The sequence below is a fragment of the Bos mutus genome, chromosome 16 (genome assembly GCF_027580195.1).
Source record: "Bos mutus isolate GX-2022 chromosome 16, NWIPB_WYAK_1.1, whole genome shotgun sequence".
Lineage (NCBI taxonomy): Eukaryota > Metazoa > Chordata > Mammalia > Artiodactyla > Bovidae > Bos > Bos mutus.
Window position 1 is genome coordinate 42,737,237 of NC_091632.1, and position 14,565 is coordinate 42,751,801.

The following is a 14,565-nucleotide window of genomic DNA, read 5'->3' on the forward strand; positions in this document are numbered from 1 at the left end:
AATTATTAACTTTACTCCTAGTTTAATGCTATAGTTTTATTGCTTGTATGGGTCAATGTAAGCTATGTCAAATCATTCTGTGGACAGGTGGAGTTTACATTCTATATGGAAGGTTCAATAGCTGTTGGCTGGATGGCGAGTATGAGGAGTTTAGCAGTGGTGCAAATCTTCTGAAACCCTTAGTGTAGAAATTTAATTTTGATGCTTTAGTGTCTCTGCTTATACAGAGGCTTTTTAACATCCAATTCTGTATTGAATTCGGGGGGGGGAGGAATCAGATTTTACTTTAAATTTCTGCTAGTAAATCAAAAAGCATATCATAACCTTGTAAAATAGTGATGCCTGGCATAATTACCCATATTACTGTAGAATTAATATTTTGTTAAGTACTTAATTGTACCTCACGTGAACAGTTGTGTACTTTTCTTTTGACCTGAATCAAAACCTGATTTTTAAAAATCGCTAGCAGAGCGCGTGTGTGCTCTCGGTTTCTGAATTCCAATAACCCTCCTTCAAGGGAATCTCCCAAGGGGGACCTCGGTTGGTTAACTCCGGGGCAATACAAAGCATTTTGTTCTTTACTCACGGCCCTTACTCGGTCTCCCAAGGAGACAAGTTGAATGCCCACTAAGTCATGCTTTTCCATTACTCATTCCGCCTTTTTTCCCAAGGTGGCGTGTGGGAGGTGTTGTGCTCGGGCTCGCTAAGAATAGGCCGGCAAGCTTTCTGCGGGATAGTACACTCATCCTTTTGCGTGTTTCAGCTCCGACTGCGCAGTGTTCGGCGGCTTCAACGTGGTGAGATGTTTTCCAAACAGACAATGACTCCACACTCGGCTGCCTCCCACATTCGTCTCTGCCCCTCCGCAGGCGTCGGGTCCCCACAGTCCCGCCCCGCCCCACTTAGCCTTGCTTTGTCCCCTTACAAGGCGGATCACCGAGTTAGCCCAGCGCGGCTGGCTGCTGCCGACTAACGCCCTTCGGGGGTCACCCGGGAGGGGACTCTGGGCGCCGCCTTTTCCTACCCCGCACCCCCACACACCAGCTCCGGCTTCTGAGCCACCAGGGGGCGCCCAGCCGTCTCCGCCTCTCTCACCGCCTCTTCACCGGCTCCCCCTGCGATTGGCCGGTCGCTCGGAGCTCTGCACCCTGATTGGTCGCTGCCTGTGTCAGTCGCGGGCGCCAAGGCGGACCGAGGTGACGCACGGCAGCCGGGCTTCGGGCGGTGTCCTAGGCCGGCGGCAGCAGGCGGAGCTTGGAGAGGACGGACGCTGAGCAGTCTGACGGCGGCGGTCCTGGGAGGTGCCAGCGCGAGGCTGAGCCGCTCTTCGCCGGTCGCCGCGCCCGGGTCTCCTGGACTCCCGCCCTCCGTGGCCCTTGATGCCGGGCTCGCCAGCTGTGTGATGGGGCTGCCGAGCGGCGCCCTGCGGCTCTCGGCGGCCGCTGCTCGCGCTAAGGAACGTCGGTGCCGGGTTCCCCGCGCCCCCGCGCGCCGCGGCCCTTGCTGACCCTGCCCTCCCGCCCGCCTGTCAGTCTGTCCGCAGCGCGGCTGAGGTAAGGCGGGCGGCGGTTGGCGCTGCGGCGCCAGCCTGAGAATGGGACCGCCCGGGGGAGGGGCGGCCAGGCCGGGGGCTGGCGGGGTCCGAGCCGGGGAAGCTCCGGGCCGGGCCGGAGCCGCGAATCCTGAGGGCGCTGCCCCAGCGGGGCACCGAGTGGGGCGGGGCGGGGTGGGGGAGTCTCGGTCTCGGGGGTGGGGGACCGTCCCCGGGCCAGCAGCGAGCGCCCGGCTTGGGTCCAGCGGCCTGCCGGGTCCCCCGCAGTGGCCCGCACCAGCTCTCCGCCTCCCCTGAGCCGCCAGGTTCCGGCTGTCTCCGGCGGTCAGCCGAGCCGCCGCTGCCCGTCGGTTACCCGGGCTCTTTGCGCACATTACGGCTCTCTGTGCTCTGTGCTGAAGCCACCCTTCTCATTTACCCCCATCCTCTCTCCTCCGTTAGGGTTGGCATCGAGGCTTCGTCTAGGAATGTGGTTGTGCCCTTTTGCCAGATGAAGGCAGGCGCTGGCATCGCGTGGGAGGGGGGAGCCGCTGTCGCAAGGACTGGAGAGAAGCGCGGTGGGAAGGGAGGGGGCTCGCTGGAGGCTGGCCATCGGTGGCGGGGGCTGGTGTGGTCTCGGCGGTCGGCAGCCTGGGATTACTCTGGCAGCCATATTGGGAGGATGATCTGACAAATCCTTTAGGAGCCAAGTCCCGTTGCTGGAAGGCACCGAGTGGCAGCCCTGGCAGCTTTCAGGGTGACTGGCCACACCGAAGCCAAGTTGTGGGGGTTGGGAGGCTACTCCAGCGAGCTAGTTATTGTTCATGCAACACAAAACATTCCGGGCCCTAAAACCAGAATGGAACTCCGAAATCACTTTTTTTTCCCTCCTTGGAGAATCGCTAATTGAGCTTCCAAGGCAAAGTGCCTTCAAGATTGCATTCTCTTTGGGGTGAAATGATGCATTTCTGTGTTCATCGTCTATGATCAGGGCTATGGACACAGAGGGATGGTGATGCCTTACTCGTACAAAGGCAGATCTGAGGATTGCTAAGGCCAATTTACCAGGGTGGAGGCCTGGAATTATCAATAGTATATTGCGTCGCCGGATGGGTATATTTTCAAAGTAGCTCAATATGCAGAGGTGAAGTCAACTGGAATAGTCTAATGATGGGAGAGGGTTGCAGTAGTATTTTTGAGGACGCAGGTTGTCAGGTTTGTGGAATCTCGAGGTGGCTGAAATTAGATTGTCAACAGATCCCTTGCTGACATATCTCTTTACTGTTCTAGGCAGCTGTTGTGGAGATACTGAACATGTTGCTTTGTGTCTTAAATGGGTCTTTCCCAGCCCCCTGAAAGTGTAGTGGCTGGATTCAAATAGCTCTTAAGAGGTGATATCATGGTGGATATTTTATTTAAAGGCTGGCATTTTGTCAGCTTAGCTTAGTCATAGTAAAATCTTAGCTTGTGTTCTCTAAGAAGTGAGGTGATGCTTTCTAATTAACTTGGTATGGCTTTTGGATTATGAAGCAAGTGAAATGGGTAAGGTACCACTTAAGGATGGAATATGAAGAGTGCACACATGTTAGCGTTGTAAGAAAAAGATCTGGATAGGAGCAACAACTGAATTTAGTGTGAGCCCATAAATCTGTCTTTTCCCACATACTAGGTGTGGACAGGCCCTGGAGAATGGCATGCCCACCTTTTTTGTCCTGTTGCTTTCATTCAGACTCCCTTTCTTAATGAATAAATTCCTGTGACTTAAGTGGAACTACTTAAACATTTTCAGATAAGGTTTTCTAAGAATAGTCTTAACACTTTATTTTTTATTTTTATCATTAAGCTTTTCTTTTGAAACTTGGTTGAAATTTTTAAAAAATGACTTCAACAGAACTAGTGTTTTTTGCATCTTATTAATAATGAGAGAAATACAGAATGTCTTGTTTTTAAATTCCATGCCCCAATTAAGAAATATTTCTGAGATGTTAGTTTTTATATTTATTTTATTAGTAAGCAAGATCTGAAGAATGGTGGTTAAATGTAGTCTCAGCACGTGGTAAAGTCAGACCGGAATGGGAGTCTGGGAGGCAAGATTTTGTGCAGCTCCACTCTGATGATTGTTTTTCCAAAGTTTATCCAATCAGGTACAACTTCTGAGCAGACTTTCCTTTTCAAGACCAGAGACGAATGCAGTTTTCCTTTTTTCTCTCTTTTCTTTTTCCCACTTTGAATTTGTGCTGGGAATAAACTGCCAAGAGAAGTGCCAACAGAGGCTCTCCAAGGCTGGAGCTTTCAAGCTCACTTCCTGCTATGGTCTTGTCCTGGGTACAGAGTGAAGGACAACAAAGGGCCCCTGCTTTGTTTCTAAGCGCTTCCCAGGGCTCTGAGCACACCAGGTCTTTCTCAGGAGTAAGATAGCCCTTTGGTTTTAAACCCATGTGATATAATTTCACAAGGCTCTAAAGTGAAAGGTATAGCATATCTACTTCATGTTGTTCTCTTTAAAAGGTGGTCTTGCTCAAGCAGATACTGGTGAATTTCTGGAGTTCATGAAAGCATGTGGATAAATACACATTTAGAACTTTTTCATCTAGTAGAAGGTAAATGAAGCAGATGCACCTGTGACAGGAAAAACCTGCAAAGGATGCTTTGGACTTTTGACTTGGGTTTTTTGATGACTGGCCCAGTAATTTGTTTATGCTCACTTTGACAACATTCATTCCCAGTTGAGTGTGTGTAGAGATGTAGTTCTTTACTCCAGGAACTTATGCTTTACCCCGTGTCTGTGGATGTGGTGAGATCAGGTTAACTCCAGCCCCTTTCTGTTTTAGTACATATGGTTTAGTGTATCACTACCCTTGCCATGGCGGTTTCTGTGATTTTCAGTCAGAGCCTCTTCCCTTTCTGTGTTGCAGTGTAATATGTATTATCTAATACTCGGTCAGTGTTTTTGTTTTGCAGTGGTTTGTATATTTGTTATAACTCACAAGATTGTAAATGACTGATTTTAGAATATTTTTTACATTTATTATCAATTGTTTATGCCAAAGTGTATCATTCAATTACACTGTCCTCTACCATTGCTCTGTTTGAAGACATTGGTGTGTGTCTTAGTTCTTCCTTCCATCCGAATTTCTGACATCATTCTGGCAGATGTCCATAACTGTATAAACAACCACCATCACAACAGTAGTGATAGGATAGCTTACTCTGTTGAGCTCTTTCTGTGTGCCAGGCTCTTTTCTAACCACGTTACATGTACTCACTCAATCTTTGTAACAGCCATATAAAATACATACTGTTATCCCCATTTTATAGGTGAAACTGAGACAGAGGCTAAATGATTCCCCCAAGGTCACTAGAAGTGGTTAGTGTCCACTAGGCTGAACTTCCTTTGTAACTACTCTTAACTGTAGAATTCCTTAACTTCAGCTCAAAGGTAAGGTTCATTCTGTTCCATAACTCTTATTGTGGCCGTATCTTCTAACACGTCATCACCTTCAGGTCTTAAACTCTGGTAACTTAGAGCTCTCACGTTAGTCTCTTGCTATGTGTTCTCCTACCTCAGGTCTCTGGTCCTGTTAGCCCCTTTCAGATTGTACTTCTTCGTCTGCTTTTTCTCCACTGTCATTTCCAGGTGCGTTGCTTCGGCCATTTTCTTACTAGTACTTGGAGCCTTTATTTCTTCACATGCCAGTCTTGAGTCATTCCCGTCATCCGTAGCCTCCCTTTTTAACGGTGTTGTGGAGACCCCTCACACAGTGCTGCGCGTCAGTGCCTCGGCGGGTGTCTGGTCTTGGGTCTCCCTTGAAGCTGTCTCTGGTGTCCGTCAGAGCATTTCTGCTCAGTCCCCTCTCCCGCTCTCCACAGTGGCTTTTCTAAAATCTTGACCATTTTAGTTAGGCCTGCTTACTGCCGCACAGTGAGGCAGTCTCAAGAGAAAGGTTACTCTCTCGACTTCCGCTCACCCCTGGGCTTGTGTTTTGGGTATCATTGCCTTCTTTTCGTTTGGGACTTGCTGTATTGGCTACTTCCCTTTCCGTCTTTGCTGTTTCCCCTCAGTTTTCCCCTTGAAAACAGCAGACACAGTCCTACGTTAGGGCCTTTGCTCTGACTCTTTGTGCTACTTGAAACACTTCCCCTGAAATCTGCTTGGCTAATTCCTTCACCTGCTTCAGGTCTTTGCTTAAGCTTAAACCTCACTACCTCAGCAAACCTCTCCTGACCTCATTCATGCATCTGCTTGGCACCCCTTCCCACCACACTTCTGATCCCCCCGACTTTGCTGTAATTTTCCTCCCTCATAGCACTTATCTCACCTCATATTCTGTGTAACCTATTTTAATGTCCCCTCTGCCCTACTAGGGCTTCCCTTGAGGCTCAACTGGTAAAGAATCCACCTGCAATGCGGGAGACCTGGGTTCGATCTCCAGGTTTGGGAAGATCCCCTGGAGAAGGGAATGGCTACCCACTGCGGTATTCTGGCCTGGAGAATTCCATCAACTGTATAGTCCATGGGGCTGCAAGGAGTCAGACATGACTGAGAGACTTTCACTGCCCTACTAGAATGAAAACTTCTCCATGGCAAAGATGTTTGTCTGTTTTGTTCACTGATTTATCCCAGACTCCTGCAACTGCCTGTCATGTTGTAGGCACCCCATGAATAGCTGTTGAATCAAGGATAGAAACATAGAAGACTTTTGTATTAATGAAATGGGATGGGGAGGGGAAGCATTCTCCATTCCTGTTCCCTTCTGGCCATCTCTCTGCCCTCATAGGTTCTGGAAGCAGTGAGGATACTTGCATTTCCAGTTCTTGCCTCCTCATTACTCCCCAGCCCACCGCAGACTGGCTTCCCTGATCCCCCACTTCAACACTGCTGGCGCTCTGATTTCCAGCTCTTTGTTATGATAGCAGGGGGCACGTTTCACGCCTGTGCAGTGCTGGAAGTACTGCTCACTTCACTCCCTCTTTGTCTGCTTCTGTTCTGTGGGGCTGGTTTCAGTCTTCCAGGCCTTGTGCTTTTCTGGCCACTCACATGCCTATCATTTATTCAACACAAATTTTTGTGTAATTTTTAAAGACTTACTTTGTTTTTAAGAACTAGAATTTTGACTACATAACATTTTCAGTGTCAAATAACAGATTAGGCATTACAGGAAAGTTTTATTTAGTTGTAATTTATATCACTTACTGCGTTGAAAAAGGTTTTGAGCAGCTTACCACAATACTGTAGATATGATGAGGCTGTTAAATATGGAGAAACAAAAATCTATATGACAGGAGGAAAAAGTAAATACACAGATTACAGCAGTTTGTCTGTATGTGCACGCATGCTCAGTCGTGTCCGACTCTTTGCAGCCCCGGGGACTGTAGCCCGCCAGGCTTCTCTGTCTGTGGAATTCTCCAGGCAAGAATACTGGAGTGGGTTGCCATATATATAAAGTGTATGATATGTTATTGTAACTTAGTCTTGAAACTTTTGAAAGTCAGACAAAAAGGGAAAAGGAAATTATACAATTTTCATTCTGGTAAAAGAAAGGTAATGGTTTGTCAAGAGAATCTTTTTTCCTGGTAATGAATTCTAAAGAAATTTTAAGAGGAAAGCGTTACAGACATCCTGATGCAAAGATATACATACTAAGTGTTTTCAACAGATCTTTTAAGTAAAAGGAAGAAGTGTTCTTCAAAGACCTATTTTAAAAAAGTAATCCACCTGCTTTCCACACTGAGTATACAACATTAAAATATAACTTAAGTCTTTTCTGTGACTAATGTGGTTCTGGTATATAACTTTATGTAAAGATAAGTCTGAGTATCCCAGCAGAACACTCATTATTTAATAACTCTGGTGAGAACCTGGAATACTTGTATTTTGTGTTGTCATCTCATTGAAAACATACCTATTAAACTTTGGGTAGTGGTTTATCATGTGGCAAGACTGACACATTGTTGCCACATGGAGAAGTCTGACCTGCATTCTTGCCCAGCTAAGGAGCTACTTACCAGGCAGGTAGCTGCAAAGGTGTGGTCACAGGCAGATTTCAGAGAGAACCTTGACTCATACCAAATTTGAATTAACCTCTGATTGAAACTTCCATTTCTACATCATAGCCAAGCTGAGTTCATTTTAACCTGGACAGTTACCAGGCGTAGCTGTTGTCATCCACTTTGACAATACAACTTAAGTGGAATATTGGGTTTTGGGTGACAGAGTTCCCAGTGGGTCTGTAAAATAAAAATTATAGGATGTGGTTTTAGTTATTAGATTGAATTAACTTACTAGATAGAGTTTAGTGTTAGCCATCCGAACAGTGAAAAATAAGAAAATAATGAAAAACTTTAATTTAGAATAGTTTATTTTAAGCCATAGGCCATAGGAGCTGTTGTTTCTGGATGGACCTCTTGGATTATGAGAATCAAATCATGTCACCAGTAAAAAGGAAGGTTCTTGATTTCTTCTTCTTCTTTTTTTTTTTTTTTTTACATCAAAGCAATGTATTAACAGAAAGCAATAATTTGAGGAGTCCTGTTCACAGACGGCGACCACGGCAACCCCCCTTCCTGTGGGTGCTGTCGGAAGGGATGGGGGTGACATCGTCAATCCGCCCAATCTTCATCCCTGAGCAGGCGAGGGCTTTGAGCGCTGACTGGGCCCCTGGTCCAGGAGTCTTGGTCCTATTTCCTCCTGTGGCCCGGAGTTTGATGTGGAGGGCAGTGATGCCCGTATCCTTGCATCTCTGGGCTACATCCTGGGCAGCCAACATGGCAGCATATGGAGAGGACTCATCTCAGTCAGCCTTCACCTTCATCCCACCAGTTATATGGCAGATGGTTTCCTTGCCAGAAAGATCGGTGACGTGCACAAAAGTGTTGTTGAAGGATGCAAAGATGTGGCACACACCAAATATATTTTCTCCTTCAGCCGAGGCTGATGACCTGTTCTTCCTTCTTTTCCTTCCCCTTGCTAGGTGCCATTTCTGCGCGTCTTCTCCAGACTCTGCCACCGGAAACAGGTTCTTGATTTCTTAATTGCAGTGACAAGAAGACACGTGTCTAATCTAAAAATTGTTTTGATTTATTTTCATAAATGGTTAAAACAGTTGGGTAGCCTAAATGAGCTAGTTTAATCTCATTTGAAACTGAAAATCTGATCTGTCAGGAAACTTCCTGTGCAGTCTGATTCTTGTCATTGGGTTAGAATGCAGAAAGAAGCTTTCCTAACATATGATCCATTTTGAGCTTTTGCAGCCTGGCTCATGGCTGATTTTTATCCATAGAGTCAAAGACCAAGAATAGATATACATGCATACACAAAATACATATACACACAAAAATAAATTCTTAGATTTTGGGGGCCATTTTATCAGTACAGCCTTTTTCAGTGACGTGGAGTATTGGATACTAAAGCCTGCTTGGTCCTCATGGAAAGTATTCAACCAAGAACGCACAACTTCCATAATAACAAGGAAATTTTCATACCTTTCCAAAATAGGCTCATTAGCTGCAGATACTTATTTTGGGGGTATCCACTTATTCTTTTTTATCATTCTTTTTTTTTTTTTTGGGCTGTGTCACTCAGTTCCCTGACCAGGGATTGAACCTGGGTTTCTCGGTAGTGAAAGTGCCCTAATCACTGGACTGCCAGGGAATTCCCTAATTTATTCTTTAAAATGTATTCAATAGAAAAGATATCTTTTAAATAGATTGCTTGTTGATATTCTAAATTTGTGGGAATATAGCAGATTGTATAAATGTTGAATTTAAAAAATTGCATTTCTTGGTTAAATCTATTTTTAGTTGTGAAAAACATACTGAACAAAGTAGCAATGTACGCGAGTTAACTGCTGACTGCAACACAGGGAAGAAAGAAATAAGTAGAAAAATGAGGAATCAACACAACATTTTTAGGGAACAATGAGATAGAAGGTATGACTTTTAGCTTAGAAAGGGGATGTTAAGGAAGATATGACTTAATGCTTCCTGCCTCATGGTGGCCTTGACCTTGTCCTCAAAAGATATGGACTTGTAATAGGTTGGAAGGGAGATTGAGCTTCTAAGCATTGCATGTTCAGTGTGATAAGGATCTTGGTGAAGAAGGTTTCAAGTTGTACAGTGAAAACTGAGACTGGAGAAAGAGGTTGGATTGTGGAGGCCTATCAATTTTTAGGTTGTTTTCTGAGGCCATGGGAACCAACTGAAGGCTTTTAAGAAGAGGGAATGACATGAATTGACCTCTGTTTAAGGAATATAATCCTGGCTGTTTTCTGTAAAAAAAAAAAAAAAGGGGGGTGGGTGGGTATTACAAAACCCAGCCAACCAAAAAACTAAGATTATTTCATTCTTGTTTGTTCATTTTGCTGAAAAGTCAGTTTGAGAATTTGTCTTAGGCTCCCAATAATCCAGAGTGCTTCTGAGGGCACTAGAGAATTGCACAAGATTTAAGCAATGGGGCAAAAATTTAGAAAAATTCAAATGAATTAGATCTAAATGTTTTATTATCCCTCTATTGTTAGTGAACGCTTCTGGAATTTTTGCTCCATTCCACTTTATAATGCTTCTAATCATATGTCATAAGGAAAGAAAACTGGTCAGAGGAACAGTCTAGAACTGAGGCTATTAAGAGATTTAGAGTATGTATGGTTGCCTTTCCTACCTGCCTTTGGCTCTTTAAAACTTGGAAAATGTATTTTAATTTTTATTGTTTTCCTATAACTTCTTAAAAATATTCTGTAATTGTTATTTCTCACTGAAATTTAAACTTGATTTCAGATTTACATAATTGGTAACTTTTTTAAAGGATCAGGAGGTTTTGAAACTAATTCTTTGATGGACATCCATTATAAAAGAGATACTCTTTGTTTGTAGGAAAGTAACAAAGTAACACTTGGCTATAGCCCGCTTAACTGTAGTTTCTTATTTTACTGTATAAAAATTTAACTTACTTGTGAAGACAGTTGCAATTTTACAACAGGACAGTTAAATCAGAAAAGAAAAAATGTGTTTAGGTTCAGGTTGTTTGGGGAAAGTAATTTTAAAACGTACATATCGCTTCCAAAGAAGTTAAGCTATTTTAATTAGGGAGGAGTATGAAATTAATTTTATCCTTTTTCTTTTTCATCAGTCCATCTTTATTTTGAAACAGATTGCTTTTTTATTGATACCATTCCAACATCAATTTGTTGATACACAGTTATTCAGTCACTAAGTCCTGTCCAACTCTTTTCGACCCCATAGACTGTGGCACACCCACTCAACCAAAATGTTTTGACTCCTCTATTCAAGACCATGTGATATATGGGATTAGAAACATGACTAAATTTCTGTCTTGTCCTCAAGGAACTTTAAGCTGTTTTTCTTTATTGCTACAAAACAGCTTATTCTGCTCTAGATAAGGTTAATGAGTTGAGAAGTATTAAGTGGAGAAACATTTGCCTTTGGTTTGCAAGAATTGAAGAATCTATGACGGCTTTAAAAATAGGTAGCATATGAGAAGGTCCTGGAAGAAAATTGGGTTTTGAGAAGAACAGGGGAGGTGGAAGAGTACACTGGGTAAAAGGAGCTTTGGAGCAAAGGCACAGGCGCAGAAAAACGAGATGCTCTCAGAAAACCCTCTCGTGGGTGGTGGTTAAGGAATGTGGATGGAAGGCAGTGTTTTGTGGGCTTGTAAAAATAGGTGGTTTATGTTACAGAACACATTGAATGCCAGTGTGGGGAGTTCAGTCGTTCCTTGATAGGCAGTGGAGAAACTTTGAGGATTTTTAAGTGAAGAAACTTGTGCTTCAGGAGTATAACACTGACAGCTTTGCATAGTGTGGATGGAGTAGATGAAAATGGCAGTAGAGTGTAGTGTGGTGGGGACAGGAGGAAGGAGGAGAAAAAGGGCTTAGGACAGTTAATAGTCTTGGGTGAGATGTATTGAAGGCGTAAGAGCGGTGGTACGATGGTGATGAGAGAGATTTTATAGGTGAAAGCCATGTAACTTGGCGTTGATTAGATGGATAGGGGAAGCAAGCTCTTTAGCCTGTGGGAACAGGAGAATGGTGAGGACACTAAAAGAAATAGAAAAGAGCTGGGGGAGGTGGAAAGATACTTGAGGTTTGGGTGTGTCAAGTTGAATGAAATGCTGGGAGGATAGCTGGGTAGAAGGGTCAAACAACTGATGAAAAGTGTATGTATGGGGACATTCTGTATTAAAGATGTTAGTATTTTGGTTCCTGGTACTTTATATCAAAAGTCAGCAAGGAGATTTCAGCCTTTATTGTTTATAAGTCATTTAGCAGCAGCAGCAGCACTTCGGTAGGCCCTGGGTAGAAAACAAAAGAAGAAAGTTTTTTTTTTTTTTTTTTTAATTTAAATATCCACAATATTCATTAATTGTCAATATTTGTCTCTTTTATTACCCCCCGCCCATCATGCTATTTAATTAAAGTTACTGGGTGTCTTGAGCTGTAGAGTTTTCTCTACTCTGGGTTAGGCTGTGATTGTATCTTCTGGGTATTGTTTAAATTGTTTCTTTGCTCCGTGTGTGTCCTGTAAATGAGTCTTGATTCTGTCAGTGTTTTTTTTAAGGGGGTGGGGTAAGAATATGTGCTAGGAGGTTCTGTGTGTCTCCTGTTGGAGTGTATCAGGCGGCGTGGGCCATGTCAGTATCCCACTGTTAGTATTGTTAAGGTTGATGATCCTTTGGTTCAGATTATGTTACCCTAATTCATACAATATAATCTTCCCACATCAATCAGCCTTTCATTTAAGGCTTTTTTTTTTTAGTAGATAGTGATGATGCAGAGAACCTTTTTGTTAGTAGGGGTGGGAAATGGTGACTTTCTATTTCTGTCATTTCTTCTGCATTTATTAGCTGGACTTTTTCCATAGAAAAGAACTTGCTCTCATTGACTATTTGACTATCCTGGAACATACAGGATACAGGGACTGAATGCATGCTCCATTCCTGGTTTTATTTGCAGTTTTCAGAGTAATGAGATTTTTGGAAGTATCGTTATGAACCTCTGAATTTATATATTTAATGTTTTGCAGTCCATATGCAGTGTGCCTGTATGTATGCATGTGTTTTTATGCTCCAGTTATCCCATCTTTGTCCAGTGGGGGCCCCTTTCAGTTGGCAGCTGTGTCTTTTCACCGTGACCCCATTCGTCTTTGATTTCATTCTTATGGTCATACTAAATGTTCCAGAATCATCCTGAAATTTCTTGCCCAGACTTGGAATTTGCCATTTTTTCAAGGAACCTAAGTTTCAAAGAGATTTTGAAGGAATAGGATGTTCACTTTGGGAAGCTATTAAAGAGCATACAAGCTGGAATATAGTCATGTAAAATGATAGCAGTGTTCTCACAGTGCATTTGGGGTTGGTTTTAAGTGCTGTAGGAAATACCAGTGATTCCTGGAATGTTTGGGTCCCATTTGAAAGAGGTAAGACTAGAGCTGGGCCATCAGCTAGAGGAGAAAATGAAGGTTCTTGGGGGAGAAATTGTTAGAACACGTGAAAGAATGTGTGTGGGATAGTAAAGGCGCTTGACCAGCCGCAGAGTACCTTGACTGGTTTTGTAAGCACTGGGGAGTAAGAAAAGTTTCTTGGATTTGGAAGTGAAATTGAAAGTCACTGCAGTAGGGTTAAGCAGTTGCATAAAGTTGGGTTCTCAGCTGGAAGTTTACAACATAATTTTTAGAAAATGAAAAAAACAAAACAAAACAAAACTAGCCATACCTGGGCCCTATCTCAAAATCTGAAGTCTAGGCTCATTTACTTTTCTAAAGATCCTGTGATTGTTTTGTGCAAACCCCTTACCCTCATTTAAAGACATGGATTAAAATTAAAAGCTCAAAGATTAGTTTCTCTATTGCATGTATGCTAGGCATGAGGTAGTAAGGACATGGATTAAGGTTAGGGCAGAGGAAATGAGAGGAGGGAAGGGATAGAAAAATGGAAATTAATGTTTTAAAAGTTTTCATGTAGTATTTCATGAATAATGTTACCACTAATGAAAGGATTCAAAGAGAAGGAAGCAAAGATGACTCCTAGCTTTATAGTATGGGGTCAGATAGAAATGGGAAGATTGGCAGAGATTGCTAGTTTTAAGGAGAAGATAATGGGACACATTGAGTGTTGAGATGCTGTCTGTATATTAAAGTGGACTCTGAGGAGTTAAAGTGTGTTCTGTGTCTTGCTTTTTGTGAATGCTTCATTCACTGTCTTGACAGAGTACTCAGCTACTAACTATAGGTCATGTTATATAGATTGGAAGAGTTAATAATTTTAAGCTTTCATTTAATAAATTTAATTCAAATAAATGATGTACTAAAAAAAGAACGTCTGTTTATTGTAAAATAAAATGTGAAACAGACTGGAAAAAACATCACAGCAAATATAAAAATATTAATATCAATAAATATTATAATCATTTAAAACATAAAAAAGTAAACCAGATAAAGGATAATTCTTACAATTGGGAAATAGAATTCATTAGCTCATTCCTTCAACAAACATGTGGTAAACTCTTTCATCAGACACCATTTTAAGGTATCTGATGAAAGAGCTAGCAGACAAGATCTTCGGAGCATTCTGGTGGTGGTGTGAGAGACAGACAACAGACATGTTCCCAAAAAACAAGAAATAAGATAGAGTATTTTTTTTGCCTTTTCCTATGGAAAGCATTAGTTGTACAGCTGGAGGTGAGCATTCTTAACCATTACTTAATTATGTGGAAGAAACTGGTCAGGACCAAAAATTTGGTCTCTGGTAATTGGACCCGTAAGTATTTTTCTTTTATAGTTTTTTCTTTTGTTCAGTTCTTCTTGAAGATGTTTATATAACAGAGTACAGATTGAGATCTGTTGTTTCTTGTGGAAATTACTTATGTGGGTTCTTTTCACTGAATGGTGTTCGTTTTGTTCTGTGGGGAGAAAAACTATTCCTCTAGAAAATGTTCAGTTTTCCCTGTGGCTTCATTCAGTAGTGAAATGTAGTGAATTGATTCTGCCATGGGTCAGAGGATAGGGCTTGGGTCTTTTGGAAC

General features: G+C 42.8%; 2 protein-coding genes and 1 pseudogene across 10 annotated transcripts in view; 1 reads left to right on the forward strand and 2 right to left on the reverse strand.

The window, feature by feature from the left end:
- Window positions 1-1,020: 1,020 nt before the first annotated feature.
- LOC138991144 (proline-rich protein 2-like) lies at window positions 1,021-1,926 on the reverse strand. Its single transcript, XM_070384401.1, has one exon. It carries the CDS (start codon window positions 1,924-1,926, stop codon window positions 1,021-1,023), a length of 906 nt encoding a protein of 301 aa, XP_070240502.1.
- Window positions 1,236-14,565, forward strand: part of KIF1B (kinesin family member 1B) — a 151,316-nt gene continuing 137,986 nt past the window's right edge. For 6 of the 9 annotated variants that reach the window (XM_070385222.1, XM_070385218.1, XM_070385219.1 and 3 more), the window contains exon 1: window positions 1,237-1,553. The gene's annotated coding sequence lies outside the window, so the exon portion shown is untranslated. Of the gene's footprint in view, window positions 1,554-14,565 lie in introns of all 9 variants that reach the window. The other 3 variants (XM_070385216.1, XM_070385224.1, XM_070385225.1) reach the window with 3 other exon arrangements.
- On the reverse strand, window positions 8,014-8,521 carry LOC102270281 (small ribosomal subunit protein uS11-like; annotated as a pseudogene).